The following is a 20,657-nucleotide window of genomic DNA, read 5'->3' on the forward strand; positions in this document are numbered from 1 at the left end:
AACACCAAAAACCAAAAGTCCTCCAAACAAAAACAAACAAACAAAACAAACCACCTGACCCAAAGGAAAGCAACTACAAACCTCGAAGCTGCCATCATGGTGGAGCGTGGGATGTGGGGCCATCTTCTCAATCTTCTCTGGGCCATAGCCACTCCTATGTGGCCCTAGAGAAAACTTCCTCTGTGTTTCACATCCCCACAGGAAGATGTAAAATTGTCGCGCACACATTCCTGATTACCCACCAGCCCGGATCATCTTTCCTCTTCGCTCGGCCTTCTCACGGCTGCAACCGCCGCCCGCAGAGGCCTCCCTTCTTTCCCATCAAGGTTCTCATGCTGGTTCCTACTCCATGCTGGTTCCGTTTGTCCTTCCGGTACAGACGGGGCCACCTTCCAGCTTTATGTCTGCTCTTGACATAGTATTCTCAAACTAAACACATGTCTGGCCCTGGTTGGTAAGAATTTGGGGGAGAAAAGAAGGAAATAGATATGGGGAGGAAAGAAATATTGGTTGCTCTGGAGAGAATTCCTGGGATGGATGAGGACAGAGAGTTCACGACTCAGCAGGAACTTGAGATACCAAACTCTACCTCCTCTGCCTCAAGAGCTGATGGCGAAGGAAGAGTCACAGCAGGCCAGGGTGCTTCTCCTTCAGGTTCCTTTCCTAGTTAGACATGTTTCTGTGATAGGATAACTCTCTAGCTTCCATATAACCACAGCTCTTTCAGCTTACCCCGCCAAAGTTCTGGCAAGACCCTGTTACCGTAAACATAGCAGGCAGGGCACGGAAGTCATGCCTGACAGCATTTTGTCCTGTGGCTTGACCGGTCTACAGCCTTTTCTAGCCTCAGGCTTTTAGTTGGTTTTACTCAATAGGACATTAGCAAATCAGAGCAAGAAAATAAGATTAAGTTAGCACCTTCCTGGTTGGGTCCCTCAAGGACACAGCTCTCGGGGCTGGTCCTTTCCAGTTCCTACTAAGGGCAGGCTGATTACTCAGCTTCCCGGCTTTGTCTGAACCCTGCCCACACACACCTCGCTGAAAATCCTCCCGTGCTGCCTCCCCTCTCGGAGCTGATCTGGGATTCTAACACACAGGCTGAGCAGGAGTGTTTGGGAAGGAAACACAGGGAAAGACGCAATACGGACCTTTCTGTGCGCTTTTGAGGCCCCACTGGCTAAGGGATCTAACTTTCCACCTTTTCCGAATGCCAGTTTTCCTAGGTTACTACAGGGATCGTGCCGCTGCAGGTGTTGTGCAAGAGAGGTGATGTGTATACAAAGAGCAGCACAGCACCTGTCATGCGCAGGTGTTCCTGTCCAAGTCCCTGTCATTGGCACGCTCCAGGTTCTCTTGCATACCTTACTCCCCCCACTCCTGGGAGAATACCACCCCCACTTCAGGGAGAATACTCCCCCCCCACTCCTGGGAGAATATCCTCCTACTCCTCGGAGAATACTCCTCTCCACACTCCTGGGAGAATATCCCCCCCCCCCCCCCACTCCTGGGAGAATATTCCTCCCATTCCTGGGAGACTATCCTCCACACTCCTGGGAGAATATCCCCACCACTCCAGGGAGAATATCCCCCCCACTCCTGGGAGACTATCCCCCACACTCCTGGGAGAATACTCCCCCCACTCCTGGGAGAATACTCCCCACACTCCAGGGAGAATACCTCCCCACTCCTGTTTCTGCCTGCCCATTGCTTCCTCATGGCGTCTTGTGGAGATCGGATTTAGATTGCTTACTGCTTCAGCAGGGGACTATGGCGGGAAGGAGACAAAGACCCAGGCAAGAATGATTCAAGAGTTTGTTCATGCTAAGGCTGTTGGGCTATCACATTGGTGAGGGCGAGTGGGCTCCAGGGCACATCTTCCCTGCCTTACTTCTTCACCAAGTGTGGGAATCAGGAGTGCCCTCTCTGTTAGGCAGGGGAGCAGCTGCCCCACTCCTCACGCAGTTGGTCAGGCAGGCAGAAGGAAAGCCACCCGGTGGTTCACCTCAGAGAGATCACCCTTGGTATTTATCTGGCGCCAGGTCCCCTCTGCAAACACTGGTTTTTAATCCCTCAGCCTGTGGCAGCCAGAAAGAGAGACACTCAGAGGACAGCAATGGTGTCCCTGAGGCTACACAAGACTCCATGTAAAAGCAGGGACTGAGGGTGGGGAGGCAGGGAGTGAAGGAAAAACAACTAGCCCGCTTCCTGCTTTTAAACATCCTTTCCCCTCTAAATGCTGTTCTGTTTCTCAGCTCCCATGGGTAAGGCAACAATGGCCTGTAACCACTAAAATGACCGCGCGTCTCAATCCCATCCATGCTCCTTTTCCCCTCTCAGAGACATGGATTACAATGTGATTGGAGGGAAGGGGCAAAAGGACATTCTATTACACAGAACGGCAACTCTGGGGTGGTGGTCTTGATACCAATTCCTCAGCTAAATGGACACTCAAACAAATATCCTTTCTAAGTCTTTATCAAGAACAGGATCTCATGTATATAAAATCTGGGATAGTCCGTGCCTAGTAAATGCTTAGCCTCACTGAAAAGATGTCTGAGGGCCAAAGTCATTCGGGTGGTGTCCTCAGAGGCCCACAAAGCAGTGAGGAAGCTTTCAGGCCCACAAGGCAATAAGAGCCATGAAGGCAAAACCAGCAGCCACACAGCCACACTTGACCAGAGGGGCCTCGGGACAAGCCAGCTCCCGGGGCAGGATTTCTAGGAAGGTGACGTACAGGAACGTGCCCGCTGCTACTCCTTCTAATACAGCCTGGGCTAATCCCTGCCCTGGTCCTGAGGCCGCTCCAGCCACGGTCAGCCCTAGCGCCAGGCCCACGGGAGACATGAGTGCTAACGACAGTATGCAGAACGTGGCCCACCGTGAGCCGGCGCCGACCTTCAGCAGCCGCAGGCCTACGCTGAACACCACAAGCCCCTTGTGCGCCAAGACGGCCACACAGAGCTTCACAGTGGCCGCCACTGTGGTCTGCAGGCCTACGGCCAGGCCTTCGAACACGGAGTGAAAGGACAGAGAGATCAGAAGGATGAGGGCGCGGAGGGGACCCTGCGATGGCGAGGGCACCGGAGGGTGCTTATGGAATCCGAAGGCATGAGTCCCTCCCCATTCCTCTTCCCGCACAGTCGATCCTCCAGCATCCCCTTGGCAGTACTGCAATGCCAGCGACTCCAGAAGGAAGACGAAGAAAAAGCCCAGCGAGATGACGAGCTCTCCATAGGGATACTCCACCTAGGAACAAAAAGAGGGAAGGAGATGAAGCATTTGATGGGCCAGGAGAGAGACAAGAATGGGAAATGTGGTAACAGAACACAAGGGGGAATGAGACCGAGCAGGCACGCAAAAGTGAGAAGCCTAGAGGGGCGGAGGGACAAAGTGTCACTTGGGTTAGAAATAAAGGTCCAGGGTCGGAAGGGAAGCAAGAGCTTTTCCTGAGGGTCCACAAGCAGAGGGCTAGTTGGGGCCCTCTCGCTTTACACTTGAGCTGAGGGAAGAGATTCCCGGTTCCTCACACATCAGAAGGGCATGCAAAGTCCCGGGCTCACTCTCCGGACAGGCGCTAACAGTAGATACCTACGCAATCAGAAGCAGCGTCACGAGAAGAGTTGCCTGTACTTCCTGTACTGTTCTAGGGAGACAGAACCAGAAATCAGACTGAGTCTAGGCAGTGCTAGTTCCTGTCCTGCCCTTTCAGCAACCAAGCTTCCCTTGGAAGCCCAAGCTGACCATCTTCCACCAGCTGCTGATCCACCCACAGGGCGCTCCTCTGCTTTCCCGCGCTCTTCCCCAGCTTCTGGTCACCCGGTTCCCCCCGCTACTCACCTGCACCACGAATTTCTGGATTTCTGATTCAATTCCCTCCAGGGCTTCAGCAGTCATATGCATCAACCCTGCTCCCAGAAAGACGCCGGCAGAGATGCAGCCCAGGAGGCTGAGAACTCTGTAGTGACGACCTAAAAGTAAAGGTTATTCTCCACTTAGCAGTGAGATAAATGGGAATGAATGAAGGGCAACAGGCAGCACCCAAGGTCTTGGGGGACGGGAGAACCAGAGCCAGGTGTCAGGAAGGTCTGAGATAAGCCTGGGTGCAAGGGACAGAGACGGAGTGGGGCTCTACCTGTAGCTGCATCCATCTGGAACCATCTGAAGTAGATGGGAGCAAGGCCACAGCCCAGGGTGAGAACCAGAAGGGCAAGCAGGCAGCCAATTTTCACTCCAAGCAGTACCTCCATCTTTGGGGTGCAGGATGAACAGAGGCCTCAGAATGACAAATGGAGCGGCTGAGGCGACCACAGTGGAGCGCTGCCTTGCGTGAATTCCAGGAGACTGTGGATATTCTCTTTGTCCTGGACTCCTGGAAGGTCTGTGCGCTGCACAGCAGACGAGGGCTCAGCCCCAGCCACCAGCCCTCCCACTATCTGGAGGCCCCTCCCCTGCCTCACGCCTTCCTGAGCTTCCAAACCAGAAACTCCAGACTCCCTGCCAGGTGTAGCTCTTCAATGCTGTGACTAATCCAAGAGCTCTGGGGAGCCTTAGTTCATGTCTGGGGTTGATCTAACCTCAAATGGGACCATCCACGGTACTTATGGCCCAGCTAATGTGTGTGTGGCAAGCTGGCCGCGCCACCGTCAGGACACTTAACCTGAGCCTTCCAAACTCTCGCCCTGTCCCAAGCCTCACAGGTTCCTATGCTGATACTTGAACTGAACCCTTTCAGAGAGGATTTGGGGCCACTTGAGGGTAGAGGGGGTGGGGCTGAGCAGGGCTGCTTCTTTTCCATGGGAATTAGCAAGTGAAGGGATTCCCCTTTCCTCTAATTCCAGAAAAAAATAGCTCCAGGCACGGAAATTTCCAGGGGTGTATGGAGATTCCTGGTGCCACAACATAGATACTGTCACTTTGGGAGGGAGGAGACCGGATCTCATTGTGTAGCCCTGGCTAGCCTGGAACTATATGTACACCAGGCTGGCCTTGATAAACTCGTAGAAATTTTTCCCGCCTCTGCTTCTCCTGTGCTGTGATTAGAGGCATGGGCCACCATGCCCCACCTGTCAAGGCTTCTGACTGCCATTTCTGTAATGAAGTGAAATCGTTATGTTTTTTCTCTTACAAAAGCTTAAAAGCTTCTCTTTCTCTAAAGTTTAAAGAAACCCACAAACTTCAAACAAACACAAATCCCAGTCAGGGCACCTTCTTCCTTTTGGTCAAGATAAGTTGTGCCATGTCCTTGCTGCTCTTCCTATAATTACCAACTGTCAAGCTTGTCATTGCGATCATACAGGGCAGTTTACAAGCTTGGTGTGCAGAACCTCGGATTGCTCAATGCTCCACCAGCTGTCCATTGGTGCCAAGGAATCCAAGAACCTTGATTTTCATTAAAACCCGTAAGTTACCAGCTTGCCCCTTTCCCTTTCTAGGTGGGAATCCCCGAGTGAGTGGCCCTGCCTGCCTTCTGGGTGGGTTTGAAGGTTTGTTACTATTTCCTGCTGGGAACAGAGGTTGTTCTAGAAAGGAAACAGGGAAATGGAAGCAAACTAAATAAACAGAAGCACTCTAAGTAGATCTAGATAAGGCTGGAGATGGGACCAGTCTTGAGGGAAACACAGGCCAACTCCAGACATGGTTACCTCGGCAGAGATGGGTAAAGAAGTCAGCTAACTGCTAGTTCCCACTTCAGAGGCCCACATAAACACCATAAGCACCGGTTGGGACCTGCTGAGCCAGTTCCCACAGGGCCTGAGGTGTCTTTCCCCACAACCTTAGCCATCTTTCAAGGAAGTGTCTGGTAGCAGTGGCTCTCACTCCTGAGATCTCAGCATTCTCTTGATCGCTGACAGGCCAGGACAACTGACTCCACATCTTTAAAAGTCATGACATCCACGTCTGTTCTTAACAAATTTATTATTAAAATTTCAAACACCCGCACAGGGTACCAGCACTGTCTTCCTGGACACCAGGTAGCCTCGGCCTTGGCAGGCGTGATGGAAGGAAACACTTGTTACATCTGCATCCACATCCCTGTCAACTCTCCGTGGGCTCTTCAGCAGGGGATGGAGCAACCACAGGTAAAAGGTCTCCCCAGGAGCTGACGCGGGCACAGCGATACAAATCCCTGCGGCCAGGAGAGAGGCATTAGCAGGGGCTGGGGCTTCTTGTTACACTTCCCCAGCCACTCACGTCGCCGGTACCTGCCATGCCGCCGGGCTGTGACCACAGCGTGCTGCATGTGCCCGTCTGGACAGCAGAGGTGGCAGTGCACATGGCGAGGCCGTTTAAGGACAGGCTGAGTGACACGGGGCCAGCGATGAGCCTCCTTTGGAGACCCCCTGGCAAGGATTACCAAAGAGAATGTTTCCTCTTTCGGCTTCTTATTCTGAAAGAAGAATGCAGGGGCTGTTTAGAGAGAACAGATCTTTCCACTCCCTTCCCCTTACATGCCTGAAGTCCTTTCTCATTGTCTGGAAATCACATAGAGCTCCAGGTTACCCCGGAAATTCTCCAGCTCTTCCCACACTTCAACCCCCAGCTATCCATCTATTAATCCATCCTGTTTTCCCAGGCTGTTCTCGTTATAACTCTGAGAATACATACCCAGCTGAAGGGGATAGGATGATAAGCCTGGGAGAAGCTACAGGCCAGGGGCTTGGAGGCTGTCAGCTGAGGACAAGGGAGCTCATGGGGACACTGCAAATATACAAAAGACTCTCAGTGATGCTGGGACCGAGGAGGGCTTGTTGCATAGCCTCATGGCTTGACTTTGGTCCCCTAAATCCACAGAGAAGCAGAGACAGATTCCTGAAGCTGTCCTCTGACCTCCACGAGCGCGCTGTAGCACGCACATGTGCCCCACATCATACACACACTAAAAAGGCCAGGAAGAAGAGGGACACAGGAACAGGGGTTGGGAAAGCATGGCAATCACGGGAAAGACAAAGGAGGGGAGAGTGGCTGAGCAGCACCCTTCTGGAGCAATAGAACAGAAGGAAGTGGTACTTACTGGGGCAAAGACAAAGCCAGGCTGAAGATCCAAAGGGGACTTCTCTTTTTCCTGCAATCAAGGAAACACAGCCGACCCTGTGGGATCTATCGCCATAATCCAACCTCTGCAGGTGGAGAACTGAGGACTCCTCAGAATAATCCTCATACTGACAAACCATGCTCACTGAGTTAAGCTGGCTGCATCTCTAAGGTGCTAAACAACAGACTTGTCTTCACTGCAGCAGAAAGGCAGGGATCTGGCACTGTATTCTCCCACAGGTAAATTTAGGATGCTGTACTGGCTCACACGGTTTCACTGAGGTTCTGGGTCAGCAAAGTAGGAAAAGGAGCGAGGAGCGAGGAGCGAGGAGCGAGCAGCACCTGCCTGGGGCTCTCGTGCAGTCTGCAGTGTGAACGCCATCACCACTACATTGTGCAGCAGTGACTTACGACACAAAGGTGGAGAACCTGAGGAAAAGGAACCTCACCTGGAGCACCAGGCTCCTGGCCTCCATGAGCAGACGGTGCCCAGCTTTTGTTCCGTTCTCTACCAACACCTGTTAAAAACAGAGACAATGAGCAGGCACTCTGAATCCCACGAAACAATGCCAGTTGCTCCGTCAGGCAGGGAAGTGGGCACTGTGACCCTACGGAAGTGCACAGATCTATAAAAGAGAAACACTAGGCGATAACAAGAGGACAAGGCACAGAACCACAGCACTGCTTTAAAACCCGAGGGGAAAGAACTCTAACTCACCAGAAAATGGCTTGTCTTACGCCACAAGTTCCGAACTACCTCAGTGCGGTCAGCCTTGCTGGGCAGTTCACTGAGGGCGAAGGCTGACACCACCACATTAAACTGGACCTGAGGACCAAGACAAGGGACACAACAGACGTGACATCTCCCCCAAAGCACAACAAATTCCTATCCTCTAATCCCCCTGATCCCAAGAGATCTCATTATGTAACCCATGTTAGACCTGAATGAATGGTAATCTTCTAGCCTCGGCTCCTGAGTTCTGAGATTATAGGTGTGCACCATGATGCCCAGGCTAAAACCACAGCTATCGAGAACAGCCTACTTGCCTTCGGTGACACAGGTAGAAACTGTCTGAAGAAGACACCGGGGATACAGGGCTTCCCTGACTCTGAACCACCTACGGGAGAAAGATACGGCAGCTGAGGGAACGTGAGCTTCACAGCCAGAAGCTGGCTCAGTTAGGAGACATGCCTCAGATGATAACCCTAGCCGAGAGGTGCAAGACTGTAAGGGAGCCTTAAAACGTGGCCTGCTGACCCCGTCCAACCACCCAGAGCCCCACAAAGGCCTCTAACACTGCTCTACTGTAATAATGGAAGGAGCTCAGATTATAATTTATATCTTTCTCTTCTTTTTTTTTTATATTTATTTATTATGTATACAACACTCTGTCTGAGTATATGCCTGAAGGCCAGAAGAGGGCACCAGACCCCATTACAGATGGTTGTGAGCCACCATGTGGTTGCTGGGAATTGAACTCAGGACCTTTGGAAGAGCAGGCAATGCTCTTAACCTCTGAGCCATCTCTCCAGCCCTATATCTTTCTCTTCTACATCCCAATAAAAACTTTCCTAACTCCTTCAACTTTTAGACATCCCTAGATTAGAGCTTGGTCTTACCTTTTAGTAGCTTTTCAGCCAAACCCAACATGGCAGCTGAATTGTCCACACACACATATTCACGGAGGCTCTGGCCCCAAGTGCTGTGAGCAGCCCTGAGATGAAGATAAAAAACCACCAATTCTTCTGGCACACAGTCATACTCACCTGCTCTTAGTCCTACAGACAGGCTCAGAACATATAAACTAACAGTGTTATTTTATTTATTAGTGCATTTACAACTTCTGAAATAAATGGCAGATGATTCAAACACTGACTTGTAGACAAAATATTTTAATCAGTATGCAAAATCTACTCCCTACACTAAATTGCTTTTTCTTCTGACCTGAGTACCGGGCCTTTTCATGGGTCACTCTTTGAATCTGACCCTAGCTCAAACACCTTCTTCTGCCTGGCTAACCTGAGGGCTGCAACACTCTAGATCTGACGGTCTTGCTCTCTGATACCCCGGTTTGTTGATACTGAGGTGACATAGAAAATCCGACTCCCTAGAATTGGACCTGACATGACCAAGGGTTAGGAAAGTTATTTACCAGGCAACAGAACCAGTGCCGGATCCAAAGTCCATCAGAGTCTGTGGCTGGAACTCTGGAACTCGAGTCTGGATCTGAAGAAAACACACAACACCCAGAGAAAGGTAAGGTAGCACTAAGAACCCGCGTGACAATAGGGGACCGAGACAGAAGGGAGGGACGAATGCATGGACGGCCAAGAATCAATAAAAATCTCTGAGACAGGAAACATCTCACTGATTCTAAACCTTTCTCAGCCCACAGAATCTTTTTTCCAAGGATACATAGGATAAATGAACATGCTCATAACATTCCAAGAACTCCTATCACAAAAGACTAAAGACTAATTTACAGACAATAAACTGATGATAAAAGGGGTCAGGTGGGAAGCTGAGACTTTCACCTCATGGAACGCCCTGAAAACTGCCGCGAAAGCACCGTCCAATCTTGCTGCCATGTATATCAGACTCAGTTCTTCATTATAGCTGAAAAAAGAAATCAGTCTAGGAAATAAACCCACCCCACAGTGACTCAAAAGTCAAGGAAGTGAAGAATTTGGAGAGGACTCCCCTCGGTTTCCCTTTCCAACACAGAAGACTCCAGGGAGCTTTCTCAGACACAAGGCGACATCATCTCAGCTCTCCTCAAACTCAGCGCTTCTTCTCTGCACCCTCCGGACAAGTCCTTACCTGAGCTTCTGCCAATGGTAGGTAGTCCGGCGCAGGGCATGCAGTACTGCCTCACGAAGTTTCTCCTCTGTCTGAGCTGAGTCTAGGTGAGAAGGGCTGGAGGTGAGGGCCTGGGAGAACCACTCAGACCCAGTGTAGCACACTGCCTACCGAACCCTCCTCCTCCCACCTGAGAAAAGGCTAGGAGGTCAAGAGAGGCCAAACCCAGAGAACACCTCGGGAGAGTGAACTGCCACCGTCCCAGAGTGTACCCATCTAGCCTCTAATAGTACTTGAGTCAACTTAATCTATCCAAGTTTTGCTTCACAGGAAACAGAAATCTGATAAAAACCTAAGAAGCTTTGCATTTATTTATTGTGATCAGATAGTTCTCACTTCAACCATCTCTGCCCACACAATCAAAGTCTAAAAGCTAGAATACATACATTTTTATGGACATTTCCCCTTCCATGCACTTAGGAGTCAGAGAGTTTCAATATTCCCATAGAAAGAGGCTTAGAAATCTAAGTTCCGCGACTGTGTTTGTAGTAAAATTCTACAAATCCCCACTGCAATGGTTTGACTGAGAATGGCCCCCATCGGCTCATGGATTTGAATGCTTGGTCACCAGGGAATGACACTATTTGAAAGGATTAGGAGGAGTGGCCTCTTTGGAGAAAGTGTATCAATGGAGGTAGTTTGCATGCCAAGCCCAAAGTCTCTCTCTTCCTGTTGCCTGCAGATCAGATACTGAAACTCCAGCTACTTCTCCCGCACCAAGTCCGCCTGCTGCCATGCTTGTCACCACACTGACTACAGACTAAATTTCTGAAGCTGTAAGCCAGCCCCAGTTAAAAGGCTTTCTTTTAATAAGAGTTGCCTGTGGTCATGGCGCCTCTTCATAGCAAAAGAACACTAAGACAGCTACTCTAAGCCAGGTACTGTGGGAAATGCAGGGAATACAGGAAGAATAAGGGGTAAACTTGCAATATGAAGTTCACAATCTTGAAAATAATCTTAATGTAATAATTTTCTACTCCTGAAGTGGGTTTCAGATAGCCACCCACTAGCATTTCTGGCCCAATCTACTTTCTAGTAGGGCATCGGATAACAACTGCTGGTACTAAACATCAAATAAGAAACGGCAGCATTTATCTGAGATTTAAATGATTCCTTGCTCCAACTTCCCTCTGACATTTCAATCTGGTTTACTTTTAGTCTTAAATCCCACCTTGGTTTTCCAAGAATTTTTTCTCAAGGTCCACAGCTCGTCTTTGCAATTCCTCCGCCTCTACTGGCAAATGTCGGCTCCAGAGATAGTTGGAGAGCGCCTGTACCTGCTTCTCTGTAATGCGGACGGGTCTCTCTGTGGCCACAGACGTAAAGTCTCATCACTGCGCGCCGACCTCGTTTTGTTTCTTTGGTTTCCCCCTCCCCGCAGTTTCTCACCAAGAAGCAGTAACTGCGCGGCGTTAGTCAGTGCTTGCGGCAGCCGCACGTGCGGAAGACGCAGGATGCCGGGATGCTTACGATGGGGCTTCTTCCCCAGAAAATCGGAATTATTATCTACCTGGGACACACCGGGCACGAGGGCGGCGAATGCCTGCAGACCGCGAGAGAAACAGAAAGGTCGCAGGTGCTAGCTGCGGGAGGCATCGCCGAGGTCGTCCTCCTCCGAGAGATTTTGCCAGCAGAGGAAGGATGCACTTACTCGGGACTGGGGTCCTCGAAGGCTCCGGCACCATCTGCAGAATGTCAACAGAAGCGTCACCTCTTTGGCGGTAGCCATGGCTCCAGGACACACCGGAAACGGAAGTGCACATGCCTGTGACCCCCCCCCCCCCCCCCCCAGCAGCTAAGAGCATCTTCCGTGGACCTTCGACCCGGACGGTATCAACTAATGAGAAGAGTATTTGCCAGCAGCCAATAAGCGATCTCTACGTACGGAAACCGTACGTGGGAGGAGTTTAGTCTCCAGAAGGGGCGTGGCGCGCGGGCCTAGGGGGGGGGGGGGACCAGCGGGGTAGGGGCGTGTTCGGGGCCAGGGACCAGAGCGTCAGGGGCGTGTTTGGGGGCGGGGACCAGAGCGTCAGGGGCGTGTTCTGGGGGCGGGGACCAGAGCGTCGGGGGCGTGTTTGGGGGCGGGGACTAGCATGGCAGGGGCGTGGGCAGGGCGGGGTGGGGGCGGGACTGAGAGTCGGTGGGCAGGTGGAGTAACGTGACTTCCTTTGTCTTTGTTTGCTGCTGGAAAATTCTGAGTCTTGCTAGTTTTCCTGTGTAAAACGGGAGACTACTGTAACAAAGATAAGATTTAGGTGGCCAACGATAGTGAAAGTTAATAATTATTATAGTTAGCGGTTTAATAAATGTAAAGCCTAATTGGTTTACTTTTTCTTCCATTTGTTAGTTGTCTTTCCAAGTCTGCTCCAGGTTTTCTGTTGAGAACTTCCACACAGGACACCGAACTCCCACATACCTGTTATTAACTTAGTTTTTCACGTGGTTGAATATACACAAAATCACGAACTTATTAGGTGACAGCTGAGTTCAGCGCTAGGAAATTGGAAGGCTGATTTGCACCTTTAGCCAATGCACTATTCTGCAAATGAAAAATTTTATGCTAAATGTTCCAAGTGTGGTATTAAAAAGACCTCGCGGTGCTGTAAACTGAAGCCGCCCTTCACACCCCTGTGGTTTGTCTTTAACCTCTTGGGGGTAGAAGAGTACCCTGCATAATAATCAGTCCAGATAGAATAATTAAGGACCACATTTGGGCAACTGTATTAGCTAGATACTTGGATGCCTGGTTTGTATTTGGGTGGTAGAGATCTGGCTTTATCAAATGAATCTCTGGAGACTCAAGGGAGTGTGTGTGACATCTGTGGAAATGTTCTACCCTTCCCATGTTTCCTTTCTTTTCTTCTTCTCTCTCTCTTTTATTTGCCTTTTGTTTTTGTTTTGTGTTTGTTTGTTTTTTCAGAGAGGGTCTTTACATAACCCTGGCTGGCCTGGAACTCACTACCTAGACCAAGTTGGCTTAGAATGCAGGGACATCAGCCAGTTTTGCCTCCCAAGGGCTGGGTTTAAAGGCCAGTGCCACTCTGCCCAGCCTACACTTTGCAGTTCTTGTACTTTAGTTTTATGTTAAGTTACTGACTTGTGGTGAAACGATAAATATCATTGTCACGAACGGGTCCGTCATGATAGAAGATTAATTGGTTTGTTGTTCTCTCTGTAGGCAGGAATCAGGCAGGAATCAGAACGTAGGATTTGCCCCCGGAGACTCTAGAGCAGTGACAGTTGGTTGTTGTAATGGCTAAATATGAAAATATCTGGGTCAAAGCAAACCTTCAATAAATCTATGCTACTATTTTTATATGTGCTTTTGGAATTCGAAGGGACATGACTGTATCTTTTAATTGTTATTCTTTGTCCATATCATTTTAAAAACAGACATGAAAAAACAACAGTTAGGGGCCAGGTAATACTGAGCACTGGGGAATGAGAAGAAATCAGAGAATTGGTGGTGTCGGTGAGTGACAGTCCCACCTCCAGCTAAACGGCTAAGGGAGATGTATCTTTTTTTGTTTGGCCTAAATGACATTGTTCATTTTTACTGGAAATACAACATTTCAGGAGCTGACTGTGCTGGTTTGAATGAGAAAGGTCCCCTTGGCCTCACATTTGAATTCTTTTTTCCCCCAGTTTTTGAGACAGGAGTCTCTGTGTAACAGTCCTGGCTGTCCTGGAACTCCCTTTGTAGACCAGGCTGGCCTCGAACTCACAGAGATCCATTTGCCTCTGCATTCAGAGTGCTGGGATTAAAGGTGGGTACCACCACTTCCCGGCTGTGTCTGAATTCTTTGATCCCAGTTGGTGGAGTTTTGGGGGAAGGATTAGGAGGTGTGGCCTTTTTGGAAGAGGTGCGTCACTGGGCTTTGAGGCTTCAGAACACAGGTGCCATTTGCGGTGAGCTCTCAGTCTTCTGTGCTTGCTTCCATGCGTGAGCTCCCGGCTGTTCCTGACAGGATGCTAGTCCTCTGGAATCCTGAACCTCAATTAGTACCTCCTTTTATAAGTTGCTCAGCTCATGGTGATTTATCACAGCAGCAGAGCAGTTACTAAGACACCGACTTAGGCCTCCACATAAATGTGTGTGTCTTTTGACGGTTGTTGCTTTTTGCAACAGAATCTTGCGATGCAGCCCAAGCTAGTTTTCAACTCACAGTCTTGCCTCTGTCTCTGGAGTTCTGGAATTTTAGGCGTATGCCACTGTGTTCTTCTGTTTTGCTTTTGTTTGTCTTTGAGATAGGGTCTCATTATGTAGCCCTGGCTAGTCCAGAACTTGGTATATAGACCAGGCTAGCCTCTACCAGAGATCCATATGCCTCTCAAGTACTGGAATTAAAGGTATGAGCTCTCACACCTGGTATTATCACCATGTTCTTAATTCATCGTTTTTAAAAACTTAACTAAATAAAACAAAGCTCTGCAGCAGCATCATCCTCATGGATGCAGGATACCCGTAAGATAAATAAAACAATGAGCAGAAGTCTTTGGATATGGAATATGCCTAGTTAGTACTGAAATGTGATGGAGGACTGTTTTCTGTTTCTGTGCTCGGCAATGGGCTGGTGTGATAACTCAGCAGGTAGAAGTGCCTACCATCCTTCCAGAGGATCCTGGTTCACTTACCAGGACCCACAGTGGGCAACTCCAGCTCCAGGGGATCCGGTGCTTTCTTCTGGCCTAGAAGGACACTCACAGGAATGTACATACCCCCCACCCACACAAATCAAAAATAAAATAAATAAGGATCTGGATCTAATCTACCTCCTCCCACCCCCTGGAAAAACAGTATAGATAAACTCATTTCATACCTAATCTGCCATGTTAAGAATGTATTTCCAATCTATGTCTCTACATTCAAAGCAGACAGTGTGGAATAACACCAGCTACCTAAGGAAGTGCATTTTAAAAAGCACAATAATCTTATAATCTCAGCACTTGGGAGGCTGAGGCAGAAGGAAGGTAAGTCTGAGACTAGCTGGGTTTGCGTCGTGACATCATGTCTCAAAATCTCAAAGTATCTGGGGATGGAACTCGGCTGCAAAATGTCTGCCCAGCAAGCACAAAGTCCCAGGCTTGATTCCCAGCTCCTGCACCTAGGGCGGGAGGGACAAGGAGGAGGATCAGGCATTCCAAGTTCTCGTCTCTTAGTTTCTCCTGTTACTGTGGTAAAATATCCTGACCAAGCAACTGTCGCAAGAATGGCTTTATTTTAGGTTGCAGTTCAAGGTGTGGTTGGTGATGGTGAAGAAGCCAAGGTGGAAGGAGCCTAAAGCAGCTAGCTGGCCACATTACAGTCTCTGTCAGAAGAGAAACCGATGAACGCCTGTGCATACTCAGATTTCATTTTACACACTGCAGAATCTCCTGCCCCAGGAATCACCTCCAACTAAAATGGGCTTTCCCACATTGTTGTAAGTCAGGAAATCAGGTGTCTCCTGGGAGTCCTAACATCAACCCCAGCTTCTCTCCTTCTGTCACACTCCACCACATCCAAGTCAATGACAAACCTTACTGGCTCCCTGTGGTCCCAGCGTTCAGGAGGTGAGGTAGGAGGACAGCCTGGGATGTACAGTCATGGAGACCCCGGCTCAAAATGTCAAAGACAAAAGCAGAGCAGAACAGAGATGGTGAAATGGTGGGCGTGGTGGTGCAGCCTGCCATCCCAGCACCGGGCATGCAGAGGGCAGACGGTCAGGAGTCTCTGCAGCGCTGTCTCTCACCACTGGGGGCGCACTCATGCAGCTCTCAGTACGGACAACCTCATCTTAGATTCTCTGAAGATAACAAGTGAGCACTGAGCCTCACCACCCTCTCCTGCTCCTCACCATGGCTGGACTCCATGAAGAACATCATGGGAAGAGACGGGGGCAATGCCGCTCCAGTTACAGACCCCTGGCTCTTAATTTTGTGCGATCCTCAGCCTAGAGCTGGGTAAAGAAGGGTGTGTGACCTCAAGACAGTGAGGGTGAAGAATTCTCACTGGAGAGGCAGCTGTGGTCCCAGGGAGAAGAACTGGTGGGTAAAAGGGGTGGGGAGCAGTTAGAAGACGGAGTTAAGCAATTGATCTTTCTTTCTTCGCTCTCCTCCTCCCCACTTCTCCTTTCTTATCTCGTGCTTTTTCTCCTTCCCTCTTCTCTCCTCGCCTTCCTCCCTTCTTCCCTTCCTCTCCCGTTACTGGAGAAGTACTCAACCACACAACTACATCTCTAACATTATTTGTATCTTTTTATTTTGAGGCAGGATTTTTACTAAGCTGCCCAGGCAGGCCTTGAACTTGTGCGCCTCTTGCCTCAGGCACTAGAGTGACTGGGGATTACAGGTGTGAGTCACAGCAGGTTGAGCAAAAAGAAGTACAACTCTAATGGAAATGCCAGAGCACATTATTTCAGGGGCAATTTGAGATGCTCGCCATTGTCTGGCTTTGGATAAGTCACTGAAACACCCAGAGGCTCAGTTATCTCCTTATACAATGGGATTGTCAAATACTTTCCTTGATTTACAAGGACATGGGGGAAGATCTGATGTAAAAGTGTAAGAAGCTAGCCAAATTGTCTATCCTGATTGAAACAGGAAACTGGAAAATTCAAGGCAAGATAGGACACAGTGCAAACTGTAACACCAGGCTCATTTTTATTGCTACAGCTCCTTTGATAACAGAGTTACAGGTTTACATTTCAGCAAGCAACCCTGATTAGCAGGCCAGCGCGTTCTAGCTTAGAATGCACAACCTTGTTACTTTTCTTCAGAAAGACACCTGAGGCATGGGAACATCTCTTGGCCTAACTATCCTGTAGAAGTTGGGTGTCACGGGCCATGACATAAATACAACAGATGACAATTAATAACTCCGGTGTTGACCCACCAGACGAATAACTCTCTGATGGAGGAATCTCATTAAGCAAGACTCCGAGAACTGGTTGTTTCTGGCTGTAATTATCTCACGTACCGCTACATTTCTTCCGTAGCGCAATGTCTGCTCTATGTGCTACAGTACTGTCTGTGAGTCAGGCAAGGGGCTGGGGATTGAAACACACACACACACTCACACTCACACACATGCGTGCACACACATATTTAAAGAAATATGACTAAGAACATCCTGGGCCATGCAGAGGCATAGGACAAAGAAGGCTCACGGAGGAAGGAGAGGATGAGGGCGAGTAATCTATTTTCTATGATGGTGAAGAACAGGGAGTAGGAAATGTGGGAAGGAATTTTAGCGGATGCATTTTGCGTAAGGCATTTCTTTCTTTCAAAATATCTTTTTCTTATTCATTCATTTGTGTGTAAGAGAGGGGGAGGAGGGAGGGAGGGAGGGAAGGAGGGAGGGAGAGAGGGAGTGCTGCTACACACAGGTACATGTGTGAAGGTCAAAGGCCAACCTGTGGGAGCTGGTTTTCCCACTGAGTGGATTCTGGGGAGCGAACTCCTTTCCTACTGAGGTATCTATCTCGCTGGCCCTGGTGTTTCTTGACGGTAGAGGAAGGGGACACTGAGAAAGGGCCCATTCCTCAGCTCATCACTCTCACAGGATGTATGGCTTCCACAAAGACCCTCCTCTTGCTTCTGCTGCTGTCCCAGTGTAATGAGCATGGAAACAGATCCCTCTGCATGAGTAAAAAAAGGGGAATCTATAGTGTAGGTAAAATAGGAAATCTATACTATAAGGATAAGTATAATATAGAAAATGGAAAATTAAGTAAGAAAACTGTGTGAAGTAGAAAATTATTAAAGAGAAGTATTAAGAGAACATTTTTGCCCACTTAAAGGCTGCCACACCCATCTGGCCCTGCCAGTTGGGAAGGCTGCATCCAGTAACCTTGGTAACAAAAGTAATCTTGCCATACAAGAAGTAGATAAAATAATAACTTGAGTGAACAGGTAACCAGCGTAAAAGTAATCTTGCCAAATGAGAAGGACCCCACCCTTCTGTGTCCAGTTGATACCGATAGCCTAGGACATCTGGCTGTCAGAAGGACTGGATGGGAGACAGGTTCAAACGGGTATAAAAAGAGGCAGAAGCAAGGCAGTCATCTCACCATCACGATGGCCCTAACAAGCTGCTGAGCCTCGTAGTGAGATCCTCCGAATGCCCTGCCTCCCAAGAGCAGAGCATCACCAGACCACACAGCCTACGCAGTCGAGAGTTGAGCTTCGTGGTCAAGCACCCAGCCTGAAGAAACCCAACAGTTCTTTTCAGGACTGAAGAACCCTCACAGAGGATATCAGGCTGTATGATGCTATTTACAATCAAGTATGGAACTTCGCAAATCTGAGATTAATGCAATAATGAAAATTAGAAGAGCACAGATGTATTAATGCGTGTGTGAAATGTTAAGAGATATTATATGGGGCTGGAGAGATGGCTCAGAGGTTAAGAGAACTGACAGCTGTTCCAGAGGTCCTGAGTTCAATTCCCAGCAACCACACGGTGGCTCACACCCATCTATAAAGACATCTGGTGCCCAGAACACTATATATACATAATAAATAAATTAAAAAAAGATATTTTATGGATAATTGGTAAGATTAAGAAAAGTTAATTGATAAGTTGTATTAAGGCTAAGAAATGTTTTATGGATAATCAAAAAGTTGAATGGAGGTTAGGAATTGGTTTTATGTATTAGGATTAGTAGGATTAATAATCATGATATTGAATTGTTTGTGTGTTGCCTATCACGGTCCTCCCATGCATGCTAAGAGTGCGAACACCCTTAATGCATTGGATATAGAAGAAACCACTAATAAAGAATCATTGTAAAGACAATTCTCTTGCTTCGTCTGGTTACTCATTGCTCTCTGGGGAGAAGGGCACTGAGTTCTCATAGCACTGCTTGCAAAAGAACCTTGAGCTGAGAAAAGTCACAGCGTTTGAAGTGGCTAAACCCAACAACTTGCGACACCCAGATGTTCTTCTACCCCAAACCATGTGCTGACATGATCATGCCTCCTTGATATGCAGGATCTGCGGCAGTTTCAGCTAGGGCTATGGTCTGGTGATGTGGAGCAGAAGGGTCTCTGGGGTCTGCAAGCACACCAACACCTTTAAATGCAAGAGGATAGATGACAGACAACACCACACCTACCAGACGTCGGACTCCTTCAATGAACGAAGAACTCAAGCTAATCAACACATGGGTTTGTCAGTAGGGTCCCATCTCTCTGTCACCACAGGTCCAAAATTCCTCCTGGAGAGGTTGGCTGTGAGTAGTGTGTTCACAGGGAGAGCTGGTCTCCTGGGCTTCCAGGTCCTCCAGGAGGCTGATGTCCACAGTGGCTGGACCAGTTTGGATTCCCACCTGCTCTGCAGCATCCTCCCCAGCATTCGTCACCATTTGTTTCCGTGCAGTCTCACTGGGAATGACATGAACAACCGATCAACATCACTGGGATCAGAAAGCTACAGATGAAAGGCCAAGGCCGCTCTGCTGTCCACAGGCCTCAGGCTCAGCCTGCTTGTTGTTTCAGAACATTGATCCTCTGTGTGCACTGTGAAGACGCGTCTTTGCCAAGGTGTCTTCTGATTGGTTTAATAAACAGTCAAGTGGCCAATAGCTAGGCAGAAGAGGTTAGGTGGGACTTCCAGGGACAAAGAGGACTCTGGGGAGAAGAGAAGTAGAGTCATCAGGCAGACTCTGAGGAAGCGGCTTGGGCGGTATGGAGAGATGAGCAATGAGCCACATGACAGGACGCAGATTAGAGACTATGGGTTAATTTAAGATGTAAGAGAAGTTAGTCCAACTACAACCCTCTTCTCTGGAAGACAGGGAAGTCTAAGGGACATCTCCTTAGTGTCTCAGTGGAGCAGACATGAAGGAGGGGAGGAGTGAGGTGGGGTGCAGAGAACCTTGCTCTCTGCTTCAGGGCAAAGTCTCTGGAGGTCCCATCAGGGCTACACCAATTAGACAGTGTCGGGTTTCATTTCAAGAATTAATTCTTCTGGGTTTGGGATTTCTGTTCTCACAGATCATCTTCCCAGGCTCAAAGGGAGAACATGGTACACATATATATTAAACTAAGGAATTATTTATATAAAATATAATTTATATTATAAATTATATATATGTGTGTGCTGCATATATTAAATTAAGGAAGTATATTCAGTAAAAGATGTGATATTTTATGTGATCACAAAACTACATGTAAATTAAGTATGTACAATGAAAAGTATGTCACACACTCACACACACACGTAAATTAAGTATGTACAATGAAAAGTATGGGAAGGGGGGCTGGAGAGATGGCTCAGAGGTTAAGAGCACTGGCTGCTCTTCCAGAGGTCCTGAGTTCAGTTCTCAGCAACCACATGGTGGCTCACAACCATCTGTAATGAGATCTGGTGCCATTTTCTGGCCTACAGCATACATACAGACTGAGTATGAAAGAAAGAAAGAATGAATGAAAGAAAGAAAGAAAGGTCACACACACACACACACACACACACACACACACACACACACACTCATATTTATTCACAGTCCCTGGCTTAATATTTCCTTTCCATTGCTGGCCAGAATTGTAGAAACTACAATTTCTGTTTTCTAAGACCTTGAATCCCTTGCATTTCCTCTCTTTGAGCTAGCCATAAAGAAAGTTACTATCCCAATGTGGCAGGGCGTGCATTTAATCCCAGTTCTTGTGTGACAGAGGGCAGGCAGATCTCTGAATTCCAGGCTATCTAGTCTACAGAGTTAGAAAGACAGGATAACATAGAGAAAGAAACCCTTTATTAAACACACACACACACACACAC

At 48.6% G+C, this 20,657-nt stretch overlaps 2 protein-coding genes across 2 annotated transcripts; both read right to left on the reverse strand.

Annotated features, from left to right (window-relative positions):
* Positions 1–2,430: 2,430 nt before the first annotated feature.
* Slc39a2 (solute carrier family 39 member 2) lies at positions 2,431–4,247 on the reverse strand. Its single transcript, XM_041639080.1, has 4 exons — positions 4,133–4,247; positions 3,838–3,968; positions 3,593–3,643; positions 2,431–3,246 (listed from the first exon to the last, which is right to left on the reverse strand). Exons 1-4 carry the CDS (start codon positions 4,245–4,247, stop codon positions 2,614–2,616), a joined length of 930 nt encoding a protein of 309 aa, XP_041495014.1. The 3' UTR covers positions 2,431–2,613.
* A 1,652-nt stretch (positions 4,248–5,899) lies between these two features.
* Mettl17 (methyltransferase like 17) lies at positions 5,900–11,677 on the reverse strand. The gene is made up of 14 exons (XM_041638953.1): positions 11,544–11,677; positions 11,282–11,435; positions 11,064–11,198; positions 9,854–9,935; positions 9,568–9,649; positions 9,186–9,259; positions 8,653–8,747; positions 8,080–8,150; positions 7,751–7,858; positions 7,482–7,550; positions 7,013–7,063; positions 6,607–6,699; positions 6,204–6,388; positions 5,900–6,127 (listed from the first exon to the last, which is right to left on the reverse strand). The coding sequence occupies exons 1-14, from the start codon at positions 11,619–11,621 to the stop codon at positions 6,037–6,039; spliced, it is 1,368 nt and encodes a 455-aa protein (XP_041494887.1). The 5' UTR covers positions 11,622–11,677; the 3' UTR covers positions 5,900–6,036.
* Positions 11,678–20,657: the final 8,980 nt, after the last annotated feature.

This window comes from Microtus oregoni, unplaced genomic scaffold (genome assembly GCF_018167655.1).
Source record: "Microtus oregoni isolate MIOR12 unplaced genomic scaffold, Mior012 000056F_ref0000123, whole genome shotgun sequence".
NCBI lineage: Eukaryota > Metazoa > Chordata > Mammalia > Rodentia > Cricetidae > Microtus > Microtus oregoni.

Bases quoted from the DNA above. Each gene is read 5' to 3' on its own strand.
- Slc39a2 (XM_041639080.1), bottom strand. From the start codon at position 4,247: ATGGAGGTACTGCTTGGAGTGAAAATTGGCTGCCTGCTTGCCCTTCTG. The intron at 3,969-4,132 runs GTAGAGCCCCAC...CTTTACTTTTAG, and splicing joins CCAGATGGATGCAGCTACAG to GTCGTCACTACAGAGTTCTC. The intron at 3,247-3,592 runs GTAGGTATCTAC...TTTTGTTCCTAG, and splicing joins GTGACGCTGCTTCTGATTGC to GTGGAGTATCCCTATGGAGA.
- Mettl17 (XM_041638953.1), bottom strand. From the start codon at position 11,621: ATGGCTACCGCCAAAGAGGTGACGCTTCTGTTGACATTCTGCAGATGG. The intron at 11,199-11,281 runs GTGAGAAACTGC...CTGTGGCCACAG, and splicing joins CGCGCAGTTACTGCTTCTTG to AGAGACCCGTCCGCATTACA. The intron at 6,389-6,606 runs GTATGTATTCTC...TTCTTCTTTCAG, and splicing joins ATCCTATCCCCTTCAGCTGG to AATAAGAAGCCGAAAGAGGA.